Source organism: Coregonus lavaretus, assembly GCF_964263955.1.
Source record: "Coregonus lavaretus genome assembly, chromosome: 21".
Taxonomy (NCBI): domain Eukaryota; kingdom Metazoa; phylum Chordata; class Actinopteri; order Salmoniformes; family Salmonidae; genus Coregonus; species Coregonus lavaretus.
Genome location: NC_140008.1, coordinates 46113715 through 46134208, shown reverse-complemented (window position 1 = coordinate 46134208; position 20494 = coordinate 46113715). Strand labels below are relative to the sequence as shown.

Sequence of the window (20494 nt, the reverse complement as noted above, 5' to 3'; positions counted from 1 at the left end):
ATCCCCACCCCACCACAGTCACAACCTGCTTCGGTAGCCTCCTCCCAATGACCACCCTCCAACTAACCCCACCTGGACTAAGGGGCAACACCGGACTAAGGGGCAGCATCGGCCTAAGGGGCAGCACCGGGATAAGGGGCAGCACCGGGACAAGGGGCAGCACCGGGCTAAGGGGCAGCACCGGACTAAGGGGCCGCACCGGGCTAAGGGGCAGCACCGGACTAAGGGGCAGCACCGGACTAAGGGGCAGCACCGGACTAAGGGGCAGCACCGGGCTAAGGGACCGCACCTGACTAGATGGCGGATCCTGGCTGGCTGGCTCTCGCGGATCCTGGCGGGACGGCTCTGGCGGATCCAGGCTGGACGGCTCTGGCGGATCCCGGCGGGACGGCTCTGGCGGATCCCGGCGGGACGGCTCTGTCGGATCCCGGCGGGACGGCTCTGTCGGATCCAGGCTGGACGGCTCTGGCGAATCCTGGCGGGACGGCTCTGGCGGATCCCGGCGGGACGGCTCTGGCGGATCCCGGCGGGACGGCTCTGTCGGATCCCGGCGGGACGGCTCTGTCGGATCCAGGCTGGACGGCTCTGGCGGATCCTGGCTGGACGGCTCTGGCGGATCCTGGCTAGACGGCTCTGGCGGATCCTGGCTGGACGGCTCTGGCGGATCCTGGCTGGCTGACGGATCTGGCTGCTCATGGCTGGCTGACGGATCTGGCTGCTCATGGCTGGCTGACGGATCTGGCTGCTCATGGCTGGCTGACGGATCTGGCTGCTCATGGCTGGCTGACGGATCTGGCTGCTCATGGCTGGCTGACGGATCTGGCTGCCCATGGCTGGCTGACGGATCTGGCTGCTCATGGCTGGCTGACGGGTCTGGCTGCTCATGGCTGGCTGACGGGTCTGGCTGCTCATGGCTGGCTGACGGGTCTGGCTGCTCATGGCTGGCTGACGGATCTGGCTGCTCATGGCTGGCTGACGGATCTGGCTGCTCATGGCTGGCTGACGGATCTGGCTGCTCATGGCTGGCTGACGGATCTGGCTGCTCATGGCTGGCTGACGGATCTGGCTGCTCATGGCTGGCTGACGGATCTGGCTGCTCATGGCTGGCTGACGGATCTGGCTGCTCATGGCTGGCTGACGGATCTGGCTGCTCATGGCTGGCTGACGGATCTGGCTGCTCATGGCTGGCTGACGGATCTGGCTGCTCATGGCTGGCTGACGGGTCTGGCTGCTCATGGCTGGCTGACGGATCTGGCTGCTCATGGCTGGCTGACGGATCTGGCTGCTCATGGCTGGCTGACGGATCTGGCTGCTCATGGCTGGTTGACAGATCTGGCTGCTCATGGCTGGCTGATGGTGCTGGCTGGGAGGCTGGCGGTGGAGGCGGACCCCAGCCTCGGATTGCAGTCATCACCTCCAGCAGGGCGGCTCCCATCTGCAGGAGCTGCTCTTTCTGGTCCCGAACCTGAGCTTCCAGTCTAGTATGGGCTGCGTCGGCTCCTGCTGATTCCATAGCAGGTGTATGATTCTGTCTGGCGGAAGGCTCTAGCGGCTCCGATCTGGCGGACGGCTCTGAAGGCTCATGGCAGACGGACGGCTTTGCAGGCTCAGTACAGACGGGCGGCTTATGCAGCGCTTGGCAGACGGGCAGTTCAGACGCCCTAGGGCAGACGGCAGACTCTGGCCGGCTGGCGACGCACATCGTGGACCTGGTGCGTGGAGTAGGAACAGGCCGGTCCATACCGGGAACACACACCAATGGCCTTAACTGCGGATCAGGAACGGGCCGGACCGGACTGGTAACACACTTCAGTCTCTCATGCCGTGCCACAACAACTTCCCTCCTTCCACTCGCCAATGGCTCCCGTACTCCGTTAGCCTTCTCTCCTTTTCTCCCTGTGGCAGCCTCCTGCTGCCCAGCTGCCCAAGCCATGTGCCCCCCCCAAAAAATTTCTTGGGGTTGCCTCTCTTCCACGGGCTTCCAGCCTCGCCTTCGCGCTGCCTCCTCGTACCACCTCCTCTCGGCTTTGGCTGCCTCCAGCTCTTCACGAGGGAGGCGATATTCTCCCGGTTGTGCCCAAGGACCCTTTCCATCCAATATCTCCTCCCATGTCCATGAATCCTTGACAGGTGGATACTGTTGCCGCTTGACACGCCGCTTGGTCCTTTGAGGGTGGGTTATTCTGTCACGATCGTCTGAAGGAGCGGACCAATACGCAGCGCGTGGAGTGAACATGATGACTTTAATAATTAAAGCAACCACGAAGAAAACAACAAATGACGATACGTGAAGTTCAAAATACTGATACAGACTAACAGAAACAATAACCCACAAAACAAAGGAGAAAACACACAGAATATATATGGCTCCCAATCAGAGATAACGAGCCGACAGCTAACACTCGTTACCTCCGATTGGGAGTCATTAACCAATCACCACTACATACAAACAAAATGAAACTCACCCATCCCCAACACCACCAAATGAGATACACCCTGGCTCACATAAACAAGTCCTAGAGCCAGAGTGTCACAGATGTTATGATCTCATGGAGAGTTACCCTCCTTTAGTTTATCAACCAGCTAGTTATTAGAATCAGGTGCACTAGATTAGGGTTGGAGAAAATGTTTACTTCAGTAATTTATTGTTTTATAAACTATTTGTCTCTTCTGTCTTGCAGAGTGATGGTATCTTGGGCTGGTGTGAGAGCCACAGGAGGTGTTCACAGGTAAGGAATCACTTGTAGAACAGGTCTCTAACTCAGCTGGTAGAGCACGGCGCTTGTAACGCCAAGGTAGTGGGTTCGATCCCCGGGACCACCCATACACAAAAATGTATGCACGCTTTGGATAAAAGCGTCTGCTAAATGGCATATTATTATTATTATATTATATTGTGTGTGTCATATCAAATCACATTCTATTTGTCTCATGCTTTGTAAACAACAGGTGTAGACTAACAGTGAAATGCTCACTTTTGTGCCCTTCCCAACAATGCAGAGAGAAAGAAAATAGAGAAATAATAGAAAAGTAAAACAGGCAATAATAAAAGTAATAATAAATACACAATGAGTAACGATAACTTACTATATACACAGGGTACCAGTACCGAGTCGATGTGCAGGGGTACGAGGCAATTGAGGAAAATATGTAGGAATAAAGTGACAGAAACAGTAGCAGGAGCGTATGTGAGGAGTCAAAAAGGGTCAATGCAGATAGTTAAATAGTTAACCAAATAGCTAACTATTTAGCAGTCTTATGGCTTGGGGGTAGAAGCTGTTCAGGGTCCTGTTGGTTCCAGACTTGGTGCATCGGTAGCAGAGAGAACAGTCTATGACTTTGGTGGCTAGATTCTTTGACAATCTTTAGTGCCTTCCTCTGACACCGCCTGGTATAGAGGTCCTGGATGGCAGGGAGCTCGGCCCCAGTGATGTACTGGGCCGTACACACTACCCTCTGTAGTGCCTTGCGGTCGGATGCCAAGCAGTTGCCATACCAAGTAGTGATGCAGCCAGTCAGGATGCTCTCAATGGTGCAGCTGTAGACTTTTTGAGGATCTGATGGCCCATGCCAAATCTTTTCAGCCTCCTGAGGGGGAAGAGGCGTTGTCATGCACTCTTCACGGCTGTATTGGTGTGTGTGGACCATGATAGATTCTTACTGATGTGTGTGTGTGTGTGTGTGTGTGTGTGTGACTACCCACACATTTTCCATCTCCAGTATTTCAACACAGCCCTGACTGTCTGTATTATGGCTCCTTCTAAATTAAATCTAATCTCTCCATTCAATGGAAATGGCCAGCGGTCACTGGCTTTATCTGAACTGCTCTATCTGTCCACTAAACACAGCAGGTAGGCTACTGTACTGTGTAATGTAGACACACACACACACACACACACACACACACACACACACACACTCATGCAGCTATTCAGCCCTGATCATAGCGTGTTCAGGGATACATTGTTCCCTCCCTCAGGTCAAGGTTTGGGTCAGGGACCTCTCTTCCCCTCCCTACCCGCCTTGCTGAGTTGATTACATTTTTGGACGCTACCTATTTTCAGCACCTTGATTAAATTCACCACCTTGGGTCCTATCCCAATGAACCAATAACCTTGTGAATAGTTTCTCATCGTGGGTGATTGGATGTCGCTGAAGTATTGAGAGGAGTAAGAGTGGTTGAAAGCGGTCTGTTTTGCCAGAGGTGAATGTAACGAATTAAAAATACTCGTTACTGTAATTTAGCAGTTTTTCTGAGTACTTGTACTTTTTTAGTATTTTTCAAAGTCAGTTATTGTACTTTTACTTAAGTATGTTTTGAATGAAGTATTGTACTTCGCTACCTTTTTAAAACCATCCGTTACAGAGTACAATTTTGTAGGCTTTACATAATAGTAAATCATGATGGCACGGAAAGTTTGTGGAACCATAAAAAAAAAAATGCTCATGTTGTTTAGTCAGTGACCAATCAAATCAAATTTCACGCATTGAGCCAAAACAGGCCAATCAAATAAAGATGTGCACACACAGTTGGAATATTTTCAAAAAGGCAAAAATAACTTAGCTAGTACAAGACATATCGAAAGAGAGGAAAAGGTTTTTATCAAAGTGGTGTGTGTGAAAAACAATGGAGATGAAGGAGAGTCAGGAGACAATCCAGACACAGACAGATCCCTGGCCGATGTTTTGTAAATTTGTAAATTTGGTTTACAAAATGTAATTGCTTATTTGCTACGTGTGGCTTACTTGATCGAATTGAAGTTTCATAATGCTTAGGTTGTTACTAGTGCACTGATATACAGTACCAGTAAAAAGTTTGGACACCTACTCATTCAAGGGTCTTTCTTTATTTTTTACTATTTTCTACATTGTACATCATAACTATGAAATAACACATATGGAATCATGTACTAACCAAAAAAGTGTTAAACAAATCAAAATATATTTTATATTTGAGATTCTTCAAAGTAGCCACCCTTTGCTTTGCTGACAGCTTTGCACACTCTTGGCATTCTCTCAACCAACTTCATGAGGTAGTCACCTGGAATGCATTTCAATTAACGGTTGTGTCTTATTAAAAGTCAATTTGTGGAATTTCTTTCCTTAATGCATTTGAGCCAATCAGTTGTGTTGTTACAAGGTAGGGGTGGTTTACAGAAGATGGCCCTATTTGGTAAAAGACCAAGAAGTCCGTATTATGGCAAGAACAGCTCAAATAAGCAAAGAGAAACGACAGTCCATCATTACTTTAAGACATGAAGGTCAGTCAATGCGGAACATTTCAAGAATTTGAAAGTTTCTTCAAGTGCAGTCGCAAAAACCATCAAGCGCTATGATGAAACTAGCTCTCATGAGGACCGCCAAAGGAAAGGAAGACCCAGAGTTACCTCTGCTGCAGAGGGTAAGTTCATTACTTTACATATTGCTTTTACAGTTTTGTCCAGTATAATTTGAGGAGTTAGCGAGCTAACTTTAGTCAAGGCGGGATAACCGGTACCATGAAAGTGGCTCACCTTTTAGCCAGGTACATTTCTATGGCAAAGAATGGTTCAGAACTAACCTGCTCCGGGGCAGGCTAACTCAGGGCTAAGTCTGACCCAGATGCAGAAGAGTCTGCAGAGCAGGTTGAGTACCAAGGCACATTTTCCATCCAATTAGATGACAGTGGCCTAGAGTATCAACTCCCTGAGCATCAACGGTGTGCGTGTAACCTGCTGAACCTCATTGCAACAACAGATTATTCCCTGGCAGAAAGGAATAGTGACAGCTACAAAAGGTTGTCCCGTTCAGCCATTTGGATTAAACTGGGCGGTCAACCTTGGCTGCTGAAGTTGTAGAGGATGAGTGCAACCTGTAGTTGATCCGGCTGAATCAAACACGTTGGAACTCGACTTCCCTGGTTGGAGAGGAACACATGCTTAATACAAGAGAAAAGGGGGAGGACGCCATAAGGAATGTGTGTGAAGAATTCAAGGTGAAAATGTGAGTAACATTTCAAATAGTATATTCATGTATGTCATTTATTCCTAATACAGTAACAGTTATTGAATTATTACTATTTGAACAGGTGTTAAAATGTGCTTGTGTCTTACAGGCTGAGCCCTGCAGAAATGGCCTTCTTGACTGAGTACTGCTTTGACCCAACTTCACTATTTTGTGATTCTTTTGGCATTTATCTTTATTTTGTTTTCACGAAATGTATCTGCTCTTCTTATAACCAGCAATAACTTTTGAATATCAGATTGGCAGTTACCCCAATTCCGGCTTCAACTTCGACTCATCTGCCCTGGGCTCTTTCTATAATTCCAACCGAATTTTCGGGGCATGCAAGAGGAAACACCTGTGTTACAGAAGCAGGAGAGGGGGAGTTCTGGCGAGATTAAGGCGAAGGCAAAACCGTCCCCCTCTTACCTCCATTCTATCGTGGATTTGCTACCAACGGGGCATTGCTTTCGGAAAAGATACCCCACATGGCTATCCAACTCGATGGATTCTCCATTCATCGAGCGGACAGGACAGTAGAGTCAGGGAGGCTGCCTTTCTTGCCGGCTGCGATTTTAATTCTGTGTCATTAAGACACGTGATGCTCAACTTCCATCAACACGTCTCCTTCGCCACTAGTGGCGATAAAGTCCTAAACTACTGTTACTCTACTCACAAGCAAGCATACAGGGACCTCCCTCGTCGGCCATTCGGCAAATTAGATCATGACTCCAAACAGGAAGTACCCATGACTCACTCCGTTGAGAAATCGTAATCAGTATCAGAGATTATGCTACAGGACTGCTCTGCTAGTGCTGATTGGAATATGTTCAGAGACTCTGCCAATAACATTGACGAGCTAACCACCACCATCAACGGCTTCATTAGTAAATGCTTCGACGATGTTGTCCCCACAGTGAAGGTTTGCTGCTTCCCCAATCAAAAGCACTGGATTAAAACCAAGGTTGGCGCTAAGCTAAAGGACAGGGCTACCGCGCACAGGGCTATTGCAGACAACCCTGAGGCTACGACTGGGGACAGGAAGAAGTACAAGAAGTCCTGCTACAACCTCCGCAGAGTCATCAAACGAGAATAAAATACAATATAGGAATAAGGTGGAATCATACTACACGGCCTTTGACGCACGCCGCATGTGGCAGGGGCTACAGTCCATTACAAAGGAAGACCCAGCCGTGATCTGCCCAACGATGCCTCTCTTCCAAACGAACAATAGATTTTATGCACGCTTTGACAATAACAACACCGTACGCGAGGGCCTCCATCGACCCAGAGGACTGGGTGATCTCGCTCTCCGAAGCCGACGTGATTAAGGTCTTTAAGCAGGTCAACACTCGCGGGGCTGGGCGGTATTCCAGGGCGCATTACCAGAGCATGCGCAGATCAGCTGGCAAGCGTATTCACTGTAATTTTCAACCTCTCCTTGTCCCAGTCTGTAATCCCCACGTCTTAAAATGACTACCAACATTCCTGTTCCCAATAACTCTAAGGCTTCATGCCACAATGACTACAGCCCTGTAGCACTCACATCTGTAATCATTAAGTGCTTTGAAAAACTGGTTATGGCACACATCAACGACATCATCCCACACACCCTAGACAAACTCCAATTTGCATACCACAGATCCATAGACAACGCTAACAGATCCATAGACAACGCAATTTCTATTGCACTCCACACTGCCCTCACACACCTAGATAAGAGGTATACCTATGTGAGAATGCTGTTGATTGACAACAGCTCAGCGTTCAGCACCATTGTCCCCTCCAAGATCGTCACCAAGCTTAGGACCCAGGGACTGAACACCTCCGTCTGCAACTGGATCCTGGACTTCCTGATGGGCCAACCCCAGGTGGTGAGGGTAGGCAACAACACATCTGCCACGCTGACCCTCAACACGAGGGCCCCACAGGGATGTATGCTTGGTCCCCTCCTGTACTGCCTGTTCACCCACGACTGCGTGGCCACGCACGACTCCAACACCATCATCAAGTTTGCTGATGACATGACGGTGGTAGGCCTGATCACCGGTGACGATGAGACAGCCTACAGAGAGGAGGTCAATGACCTGGCAGTGTGGTGCCGGGACAACAACCTCTCCCTCAATGTTAGTAAGACCAAGAAGCTGATCGCGGACAGCCCAGTACATCACTGGGGCTGAGCTCCCTGCCATCCAGGACCACTATATCAGGCGGTGTGAAAGGAAGGCCCGGAAAATAGTTAAAGACTCCAGCCACCCAAGCCATAGACTGTTCTCTCTGCTTCCGCACAGCAAGCGGTGCCAGTGCATCAAGTCTGACACCAACAGGCTACTGAACAGCTTCTATCCCCAAGCCATAAGTCTGCTAAATAGCTAACAGAAAGTCTGTGTAGCCAATCTACATTTGTTATTTGTTTTTGCACTGTCTCTATGCACACTGACAGGACTCTACACACTCACGGACACTGACACTCCAACACACACATAAAATGTACACACATTTACACTGACTCTACACACACTCACTTATAATCATCATTTACGCTGCTGCTACTCTGTTTATCATATATCCTAATGCCTAGTCACCTTACCCCCTATAGATATGTACTGCAGTATCCCTGCACATTGAAACATATGGTATTGGAACTGACCCTGTATATAGCTTTTTATTTTCTCGTGTTCTTCTTATTTCTTATTTTTATTTCTCGTGTGTTTTTGTTCTACCATATGTTATTTCTAGTGCTACATTGATTACTGCATTGTTGGGTTTGGAGCTTGCATTTCACTTTAGTTGTGCACGTGACATTAAAAACTTGAAACTTGATGAAGCCTGTGGTGACGGCTTTGAACATCCTACAGTCAGAAACCAACACGCATATGGGGTGGCTGCTGCCGGGGATATTCTCACTACAAGCAAAACTAAAGAGGCTGGAAGCATCTTGTAAGATGTGCCTACCACTCAGAGCCAGGAGGATCTCCAAAAGCGCTGTGGAGGAATGATGGAAGATCCCTACTTTATCGCCAACTGCTGTAATTCTTCTGTCAAAGTTCAAGACCTCTTGGACTGACAAAGCAGATGTCATCGAAACAGGTAAGATTTCCTCACTCTAATATTTGTCTGATTATTTGTTAACCTAGAATCTCCCATTCACCTTTTACTTGCGTCTTGTATATTACTGTGAGTCTACACAATAGGTACAGCTAGACATGGAATCATCTCAACATTAGACAACTTTTAGGTCTGAGAACATCCTACAAACTCAGTCTCAGTATCTAAGAATAACAAGTATGGAAAGTCTGTGTTTGGGTTATTGTAATGTCAGTGATATGATGAACTAAGTTGCCACATGAAGCAAAATTGCAGAAATATTCAATATGTGTATGTAAGTAACCTTGTCCCCAGGCTCGAATTGCTGGCGCATAGAGCAAAGTGGAACTTGAAAGGGATGTGGTTAAAATTTTGGAGGGAGAGAGACTGAGGCTGCTACAGCTGTATTAGATGGGACTTTGAAAAATGGCAAAAATTGCCAATTAAAATGAATGCTCTATCACAATTTTCGGGCGTATAAAAGTTTGAAAACTATTTAGAAGATTCATACTTTCAGATTTTCCAAACTCACATCCTTGTTTAAATCATTGCACTGCTCATGCTTTGAAGTCTACAATGTAGGGGGGAGGTTCTAAGGGTTATGCTAGATGGTGATGGACTGCGAGATTAGCCAATTAAAACCAGCAGTTGTTTCTGCCATAGACTTCCAGTCAAGTTCCATTCTGAGGCCCTGTCAAACCAGACGGTTCAACAGAGAGAGAGCCGGCTGGTGGACGAGATTAAGAGAGAAATTAAGTGAATCATTAATGTTCTATATGTTTTTTACACTGAGGACCACATTGTACATATTGTTTTGTATTAGATACAATAAATGAACTTAGTTCCTACTGTACATTTATTTCCTCTTCTTTTTTACATACATTGCGTGGAATAGAGCACGTTTAGCAACGTCAATGTTTTTATTTTAAAAGTAACTAAATTACTTTTACTCTGAATACTTTTAAGATGAGCTACTTTTTACTTGAGTAGTTGTGTTACACCAGTAGTTTTAATTCTTGAGTAAAATTTTATAAAAGTATCAGTACTTCTACATGAGTAGGATATTTTAGTACGCTTTCCATCCCTGTGTTTTGCCAATCAAATCTCATTCTCTCTCTCTCTCTCTCTCTCTCTCTCTCTCTCTCTCTCTCTCTCTCTCTCTCTCTCTCTCTCTCTCTCTCTCTCTCTCTCTCTCTCTCTCTCTCTCTCTCTCTCTCTCTCTCTCTCTCTCTCTCTCTCTCTCTCATCTCTCTCTCTCTCTCTCTCTCTCTCTCTCTCTCTCTCTCTCTCTCTCTCTCTCTCTCACACACACATCCAATCAATGCTGAGTCCTAAATATCCTTTTTGGTGGTCTGACACTTTTATGTGCTATGTGGAGAATGAGCAGGAAGCGACTCATAATTGGTTTCTTTAGTGCAAGAGGGGCAGCTCCAGTCCTCGGGGGCCTGATCGGTGTCACACTTTATCCCACAGCCATATCACTAACAGACCTGATTAAACTAATTGCATTCTAAACTGAAGATCATGATTAGTTGATTATTGGCATCAGGTGTGTTTGCTAGGGCTGGGGCAAAAGTGTGTCACCAATCAGGCCCCCGAGGACTGAGTTGCCCATTCTGTTTTAGAGGGTAATAAAGGAGAAGGTCAGTAATATGTGTGTGCGTGTCACGCCCTGGCTCTGGGACTCTGTTATGTGAGCCAGGGTGTGTGGTTTCTATGTGTTTTGTGTGCTAGGGTGATTATCTAGTCATTTGTCTTCTATGTTGGCCGGTGTGGTTCTCAATCAGAGGCAACGGGTATCAGCTGTTGCTTGTTGTCTCTGATTGGGAACCATACTTAGGCAGCCTGTTTTCCACAGTGTGTTGTGGGATCTTGTTCCGTGTTTGGTTTGTGTACCGTAGGCTTCACGTTTCGTATCGTTTGTTGTTTTGTTCATTGTGTTGTTCTCTAATAAAAAAGTATGTTCACTCATCACGCTGCGCATTGATCCACTTCCTCCAGCGATCGTGACAGAAGATCCCATCATAACTGGACCAAGCAGCGTGTCCAGGAGCCAACGCCAGAGAGGGCTCTAAAGGATATCAACCTCGACTGGGTCAAGCCGCGGGAGGAGGAGAGAGGCTGGACTTGGGAGCAGAGGAGCGAGAGTCTGGCGAGAGCCATGGAGGCCTGGCCCACGGGGAGGAGAGACGGCCAGAAATTTTTTAGGGGGGGGCTCACGCCGTGGACGACGGGGCAGCAGGAGGCCGGGATAGAGTGGTTCAGCGGGTTGGCAAAGGAGGCCGCCAGGTTACGGGAGTCACTGGTCACCAGGGGGAAGGAGAATGTAGAGGCACGGCGAGAGGTACTGGGGTGTGTTGCCAGTCCGGCCCGTTCCTGAACCCCGCGTAGGGCCAGTGGTGTGTGTCCCCAGTACGGTCCGGCTTGTTCCTGTCCCTCGCACCGAGCCTGTGGTGCGCGTCGCCAGCCCGGTCCGGCATGTTCCTGCCCCTCGCACCAAGCCTGTGGTGCGCGTCGTCAGCCCGGTCCGGCCTGTTCCTGCTCCCCGCACCAAGCCAGTGGTGCGCTTCGTCAGCCCGGTTCGGCCCGTCCCTGCTCCCCGCACCAAGCCTGTGGTGCCCGTCGTCAGCCCGGTCCGGCCTGTTCCTGCTCCCCGCACCAAGCCAGTGGTGCGCTTCGTCAGCCCGGTTCGGCCCGTCCCTGCTCCCCGCAGCAAGCCAATGGTGCGCATCGTCAGCCCGGTCCGGCTTGTACCTGCTCCCCGCACCAAGCCAGTGGTTCGCTTCGTCAGCCCGGTTCGGCTTATCCCTGCTCCCCGCACCAAGCCAATGGTGCACGTCGTCAGCCCGGTCCGGCCCGTCCCTGCTCCCCGCACCAAGCCTGTGGTGCACGTCGTCAGTCCGGCACAGCCCGTGCCTGTTCCACCGGTGCCTCCACTCCGGAGCTAGAGCAATCCGCTCCACCAGTGTTCAGTCCAGCTCCGGCCAGCAGGGCCAGACCGGACCAGGGGCGCTTTGGGGGGTTTGTTGGAGGGTGGGGGTCAAGCCCACCCGGCCCTCCCCTGTTCGGTTTATGTTTGGCGCGGTCGCAGTCCGCGCCTTTGGGAGGGGGGGGTACTGTCACGCCCTGGCTCTGGGACTCTGTTATGTTTAGCCAGGGTGTGTGGTTTCTATGTGTTTTGTGTGCTAGGGTGATTATCTAGTTCATTTGTTTCTATGTTGGCCGGTGTGGTTCTCAATCAGAGGCAACGTGTATCAGCTGTTGCTTGTTGTCTCTGATTGGGAACCATACTTAGGCAGCCTGTTTTCCACAGTGTGTTGTGGGATCTTGTTCCGTGTTTGGTTTGTGTAACCGTAGGACTTCACGTTTCGTATCGTTTGTTGTTTTGTTCGTTGTGTTGTTCTCTAATAAAAAAGTATGTTCACCTCATCACGCTGCGCATTGGTCCACTTCCTCCAGCGATCGTGACAGTGCGTGCGTGCCTGTGTGTGTTTGAGTGTGTGCGGCAGTAGGTAAGAAACACTGAATGCACAAAGTCACTGGGAGCAGACGGGTTAAACGAACGGACTAAGGGGCTCAAATCGAGGAATAACAAGCCTTTTCCTCATCTTATTATTTCAGCCGCATTCGCTTTTCTTCCTGAAGCTTGACATCCATCAGGCGGCACACGCCACTCAAGCAAAGCGTATGGATATCCCCCTCAGACACGGACATACACACCTAAACACGCAGGCAAGGCATGCATGCAGGCATACATGCCCACACCCACACCCACACCCACACCCACACACACACACACACACACAAAATAGGTGGGCAGCCGAGAATCTAAATCCTAGTAGACCGTGTCTATGCAGTCTCCAGTCTGGATGCATGCAGCCAGTCAGGCAGTGATCACAACTGGATGATATGCAACACTAATTGGTGGCTAATAAGCCAGTAAATATGGTTAGCTTGTTAAGGGTAATTGTCTGAGCCAGACTGCTGTAGCCAACACACACACACACACACACACACACAGCACCCTCCCCCATGTACTGTAGCCAGCCAGCCCAGCCAGCCAGCCCAGGGGAGAGAAAGGAGAGCGGAGTGGGGTTAAAAGGGCCTGGGTAAAGCTTACCTTATGCTTCCCAGTCTAAACAATTTCACATACTGTATATTATGACAACATTTTGTGACGTTTTGGTCTTCGGCTGGGTTTTTTTTCCCATCTGTTCGTGCACACAAATGTCTTTATTGAGTCAAGTCGAAGTTAGGTAGCCAAAGTTTACGCCAATTCGTCGGTGATTGGTCAACAGTACTACTCCCAGTAAGAGTGGAAAAATGAAGTGTTTGTTGTCATTCAACAAAAGAAGACTAGTTTTCCAGTGGAGACTGCTGAGCGGAGGACTGCTCATAATAATGGCTGGAATGGAGTAAATGGAATGACATCAAACACATGATTAGACCCCACCCACTTGGGTGGGCTCCCAAGTGTGTGGGCCTATGCCCTCCCAGGCTCACCCATGGCTGCGCCCCTGCCAAGTCATATGAAATCCATAGGGGCCTAATTTATTTATTTCAATTGACTGATTTCCTTATATGAACTGTAACTCAGTAAAATCGTTGAAATTGTTGCATGTTAAGTTTATATTTTTTGCTCGGTATTGATGAAAAATTGCGCTACTAAGACTTGCTCGGCAAAAACTTCAAAATTAATTACAGATTTCTTGATTTATCTTAGAATAATTTAGCCTATTTTGAGGAAGTGTTGGACACCTTAAGGTAGTCTCTCTCTCTCTCTCTCTCTCTCTCTCTCTCTCTCTCTCTCTCTCTCTCTCTCTCTCTCTCTCTCTCTCTCTCTCTCTCTCTCTCTCTCTCTCTCTCTCTCTCTCTCTCTCTCTCTCTCTCTCTCTCTCTCTCTCTCTCTCTCTCTCTCTCTCTCTCTCTCTCTCTCTCTCTCTCTCTCTCTCTCTCTCTCTCTCTCTCTCTCTCTCTCTCTCTCTCTCTCTCTCTCTCTCTCTATATATATATATATACACTGCTCAAAAAAATTAAGGGAACACTTAAACAACACATCCTAGTTCTGAATGAATGAAATAATCTGATTAAATACTTTTTTCTTTACATAGTTGAATGTGCTGACAACAAAATCACACAAAAATTATCATTGGAAATCAAATGTATCAACCCATGGAGGTCTGGATTTGGAGTCACCCTCAAAATTAAAGTGGAAAACCACACTACAGGCTGATCCAACTTTGATGTAATGTCCTTAAAACAAGTCAAAATGAGGCTCAGTAGTGTGTGTGGCCTCCACGTGCCTGTATGACCTCCGTACAACGCCTGGGCATGCTCCTGATGAGGTGGCGAATGGTCTCCTGAGGGATCTCCTCCCAGACCTGGACTAAAGCATCCGCCAACTCCTGGACAGTCTGTGGTGCAACGTGGCGTTGGTGGATGGAGCGAGACATGATGTCCCAGATGTGCTCAATTGGATTCAGGTCTGGGGAACGGGCAGGCCAGTCCATAGCATCAATGCCTTCCTCTTGCAGGAACTGCTGACACACTCCAGCCACATGAGGTCTAGCATTGTCTTGCATTAGGAGGAACCCAGGGCCAACCGCACCAGCATATGGTCTTACAAGGGGTCTGAGGATCTCATCTCGGTACCTAATGGCAGTCAGGCTACCTCTGGCGAGCACATGGAGGGCTGTGCGGCCCCCCAAAGAAATGCCACCCCACACCATGACTGACCCACCGCCATACCGGTCATGCTGAAGGATGTTGCAGGCAGCAGAACGTTCTCCACGGCGTCTCCAGACTCTGTCACATCTGTCACATGTGCTCAGTGTGAACCTGCTTTCATCTGTGAAGAGCACAGGGCGCCAGTGGCGAATTTGCCAATCTTGGTGTTCTCTGGCAAATGCCAAACGTCCTGCACGGTGTTGGGCTGTAAGCACATGCCAAACGTCCTGCACGGTGTTGGGCTGTAAGCACAACCCCCACCTGTGGACGTCGGGCCCTCATACCACCCTCATGGAGTCTGTTTCTGACCGTTTGAGCAGACACATGCACATTTGTGGCCTGCTGGAGATCATTTTGCAGGGCTCTGGCAGTGCTCCTCCTGCTCCTCCTTGCACAAAGGCGGAGGTAGCAGTCCTGCTGCTGGGTTGTTGCCCTCCTACGGCCTCCTCCACATCTCCTGATGTACTGGCCTGTCTCCTGGTAGCGCCTCCATGCTCTGGACACTACGCTGACAGACACAGCAAATCTTCTTGCCACAGCTCGCATTGAGGTGCCATCCTGGATGAGCTGCACTACCTGAGCCACTTGTGTGGGTTGTAGACTCCGTCTCATGCTACCACTAGAGTGAAAGCACCACCAGCATTCAAAAGTGACCAAAACATCAGCCAGGAAGCATAGGAACTGAGAAGTGGTCTGTGGTCACCACCTGCAAAACCAGTCCTTTATTGGGGGTGTCTTGCTAATTGCCTATAATTTCCACCTGTTGTCTATTCAATTTGCACAACAGCATGTGACATTTATTGTCAATCAGTGTTGCTTCCTAAGTGGACAGTTTGATTTCACAGAAGTGTGATTGACTTGGAGTTACAGTGGGGAAAAAAAGTATTTAGTCAGCCACCAATTGTGCAAGTTCTCCCAATTAAAAAGATGAGAGAGGCCTTTAATTTTCATCATAGGTACACGTCAACTATGACAGACAAATTGAGAAAAAAAAATCCAGAAAATCACACTGTAGGATTTTTTATGAATTTATTTGCAAATTATGGTGGAAAATAAGTATTTGGTCACCTACAAACAAGCAAGAATTCTGGCTCTCACAGACCTGTAACTTCTTCTTTAAGAGGCTCCTCTGTCCTCCACTCGTTACCTGTATTAATGGCACCTGTTTGAACTTGTTATCAGTATAAAAGACACCTGTCCACAACCTCAAACAGTCACACTCCAAACTCCACTATGGCAAAGACCAAAGAGCTGTCAAAGGACACCAGAAACTAAATTGTAGACCTGCACCAGGCTGGGAAGACTGAATATGCAATAGGTAAGCAGCTTGGTTTGAAGAAATCAACTGTGGGAGCAATTATTAGGAAATGGAAGACATACAAGACCACTGATAATCTCCCTCGATCTGGGGCTCCACGCAAGATCTCACCCCGTGGAGTCAAAATGATCACAAGAACGGTGAGCAAAAATCCCAGAACCACACGGGCGACCTAGTGAATGACCTGCAGAGAGCTGGGACCAAAGTAACAAAGCCTACCATCAGTAACACACTACGCCGCCAGGGACTCAAATCATGCAGTGCCAGACGTGTCCCCCTGCTTAAGCCAGTACATGTCCAGGCCCGTCTGAAGTTTGCTAGAGTGCATTTGGATGATCCAGAAGAGGATTGGGAGAATGTCGTATGGTCAGATGAAACCAAAATAGAACTTTTTGGTAAAAACTCAACTCGTAGTGTTTGGAGGACAAAGAATGGTGAGTTGCATCCAAAGAACACCATACCTACTGTGAAGCATGGGGGTGGAAACATCATGCTTTGGGGCTGTTTTTCTGCAAAGGGACCAGGACGACTGATCCGTGTAAAGGAAAGAATGAATGGGGCCATGTATCGTGAGATTTTGAGTGAAAACCTCCTTCCATCAGCAAGGGCATTGAAGATGAAACGTGGCTGGGTCTTTCAGCATGACAATGATCCCAAACACACCGCCCGGGCAACGAAGGAGTGGCTTCGTAAGAAGCATTTCAAGGTCCTGGAGTGGCCTAGTCAGTCTCCAGATCTCAACCCCATAGAAAATCTTTGGAGGGAGTTGAAAGTCTGTGTTGCCCAGCGACAGCCCCAAAACATCACTGCTCTAGAGGAGATCTGCATGGAGGAATGGGCCAAAATACCAGCAACAGTGTGTGAAAACCTTGTGAAGACTTACAGAAAACATTTGACCTGTGTCATTGCCAACAAAGGGTATATTACAAAGTATTGAGAAACTTTTGTTATTGACCAAATACTTATTTTCCACCATCATTTGCAAATAAATTCATTAAAAATCCTACAATGTGATTTTCTGGGAAAAAAATTCTCATTTTGTCTGTCATAGTTGACGTGTACCTATGATGAAAATTACAGGCCTCTCTCATCTTTTTAAGTGGGAGAACTTGCACAATTGGTGGCTGACTAAATACTTTTTTCCCCCACTGTACATTGTGTTGTTTAAGTGTTCCCTTTATTTTTTTGAGCAGTGTATATATATATATATATATATATATATGGCCATATTACCAATAATAGGTAAAGTAAATGTTCTGCTTCTTGACAGACATTTCACATCCTCCCCGGACCAGCTCAGAACGAACGGCTTCTCTTTAAGAGAGCCAAGAAATTAGCTGCTGTTTATTCACTTAAAACACTGCATGTGCCAGGAAGCCTGTGTTTTTTTAAAGTGCATTTTCCTTCCGCCTCTTCTGCCTCCTCCCCTTCGGGTTAATTTATTGTTTGCTTTTTTAAAAACCCTAAGGTCGATGTACGCGCCCCCGCAGAAATTAAATTAACAAAATACCCATACAAAACTGTCAGTTTAAGCTAGAGATAATTTTTTCTTTGCATTAGATGCGTCTCAATCCACTGCATCTGCATATGTTGCAATTCCGTATCTGCGGTGAAAGGTGACAGAGCTAGAGGGGTGTTTGTCACACCATGAGACATCCCGAAGATCGGTATTATCACAAAATTGTCTGTAGCGTCCGAATGGTTTGGCTTACAAACTATTATTACAAACTCTATGGAAAGATGAGACTCTCACGAACATGATCCATTTTGCTCTACGACCTCCACAACGGTCAGGAGACTCGTCTGAAGTTGGTACAGCCGATCTGCCAACTTCTGTCTGTAGCGTCCAAACCGTACACACTAATATGACCTCTCTGTGCAAAGGTGAGACTCTCACGAACATGTATATGTTGGTTGTTTTGCTCTAGGATACCCACAGGCCTCACAAGACTCGTCTGAAAAAAATTGAAAAAGTTGAAAAAATGAATGGAAATATACAGTATATGGAGACTGTTTATACCAAAAATATGGGTTTAAATACATGTAAAATAATTTCTATTTTTCCTGATCTTTCTTATATCTCTCAGATAAAGGAGAGACACTTCAGAACAAACTTCCTTTTGATATTTGTTGGGGACTGTTGTTCCATGTAGTGAATATGTTAGTCAATACGTTTGTTTTGGATAATAGCAGTAAGGCCCAACATTATTTTTCAGCAAATAGTTTTTTTATATATTTTTTTTATACATAAAAGGGGTCTTAAAATTCAAAATCAAGTAGCTAAATGATCCTTGGTATGACAATTCCATATAGCTTAGTACACATAGGTACACGTATGTTGCCTGTCAGCTCATTGCATTGCTTAAAGTAAATCATGGCCAGTTACCTTTACCTGCTTGGGAAATTGTTTATGGTGATGGATTCATTTAAACTATATGAAAGAGCACAAACTAGGATGGCCATAATACAAAGATTAGTCTCTCTGCTCCCTGTCACGATCGTCTTGAAAAGAAGTAGACCAATGCGCAGCGTGATGAATGAACATGTTACTTTATATTATTAAAGCACGAACAAAAACAATAAACGACTCGTGAAGTCCACGGTGACAATGACCGAACACGGAACAAGAACCCACAAACACAAAAGGAAAACAGACAGTTTAAATATGGCTCCCAATCAGAGACAACCAGCCAACAGCTGACACTCGTTGCCTCTGATTGGGAGTCACTCAGGCCAACATAGAAATAGACAAACATGAACCCCCAACATAGAAATATAACACATAGAATAAACACACCCTGGCTCAACAAATAGAGTCCCAGAGCCAGGGTGTGACACTCCCTCTCTAGTCCCTCTCTCCTTTCCCCGCTCAAGCCCTTTTGTGTTGACTAGACCAGAAACAAAGGGGTTGTTGACTTGATGGGCAACAAGAAAACGCTAAAAGCTTTAATTTAGTCACACATGACAAACATCTCTAGGAGTGGGAACCAGTGAGTTAGAACAGGTTGGTGTCCTGCATAGACAGACACTGCAAGCACCTAAACTGTATGTACAGCTCTATATGCATATGCTGTTCAACGTAGACGGTTGAAATTGATAATTCACAAGTTTTTTTTTGGAATGAATGAAGAGGATGAACACAACAAAATGGAATCAGCTCCACTTGAGACCACTTTTTAGGGTTTCCACACGTTAAATGGTCCAGAAAACATTTAACAAGCTTTAGGTTGAGAAGTTAACTATTTCTGGAGAAAGGAGAGAGGGCTTGACGTGTATTCTCACTATGGGTTGCGTGTGTGACTCCTGAATGATCTGCATGACTCCTGTGTTAGTCAGAATTGAGTAGAGAGTATAGAGGTTCATGGGGCCTTGGACGGTATGCAGCACTCCCTCAGAACTCAGCTCCACTGGCTACTTACGGAATCCATAAGCCAAAGGATGCTGCAGCCTCACATATGGTTTGTTTCATGATGAAATGCAAGGCCTGGTCCCATGAAAATGTGCCTGACAGTTCACTAAATCAGATCCCTCCATCCTTCCCTTCCTTTGAGTCATCCACTTTAGGTCGGGTGGATGAAATCGTTGGAGGCTCAGATGAGAAAGGGCATCTTGGTGCTCTTGGCCTGTCTCTCGTTTCATATAAGCCCTTCGGATAATTTATGTTTTCGCTTTTTTTTTTTTTTATAGACATGTCAGTATGGGCCATCTTGGCTGAGCCAAGGATGTTATCTATTAGAGCCAGTTAGAATAGTTATTCCTCACACTGCACCCACCAGCCTTCCCCGCCTGCCATCTGCAGAAACAACTCTGCTTCTGTTGTGCAGGTGTTCACGGATGCCACGGCGACGCATGCTTTATCAGGACTGGAGTAGGGGAACAAAGGTGTCTGGCATACCCTTTCCAGTCTACACTCAACTACCAACCACTCAATTTCTCTCTCTACATCCCTCCTCCGTTACCCCTGCTTCTCCTCCCTCCTTTTGGTATCAAGTTATTTTACACGGTTTTCCAAAGGTCTGCAAAAGCGCTGCCCTGATTATCAAAGGGATTTTTCGCATTTGTTCCGCTACAATTCACTAAAGCCTCGCAAAGCCCTCCTTGAGCGGCCGTGCATGCGTGCGTGTATGCGTCCGCGCGCAATGTGCAGTTCAAGGTGCGGAGGCTTTCTTTTTTTAATATATGTTTTTATAAAGACAAACAGAGAATAAACAAAAAGAAGATTACATACACAAAATACATTTCAAAACAAAATCAAAAAGCAGCAGACGTAATTTTCTGTAGCAGATACAATTTTAAAGTACAGTTAGTATTACAACTTAGCAGTAGATAGCAGCAGATATAATTTCATAATACTGTTAATGTTGTTAATGCAGATATATT

General features: G+C 47.1%; 1 protein-coding gene across 1 annotated transcript in view; it reads left to right on the top strand.

The window, feature by feature from the left end:
• The window catches only part of anos1b (anosmin 1b), a gene marked incomplete at both ends in the record, with an annotated part of 96511 nt that overhangs the window by 29216 nt on the left and 46801 nt on the right, over window positions 1-20494 (top strand). The window contains one exon of the mRNA XM_084186256.1: window positions 2682-2729. Within this exon, the coding sequence (XP_084042382.1) occupies window positions 2682-2729 (48 nt within the window). The remainder of the gene's footprint in view (window positions 1-2681; window positions 2730-20494) is intronic.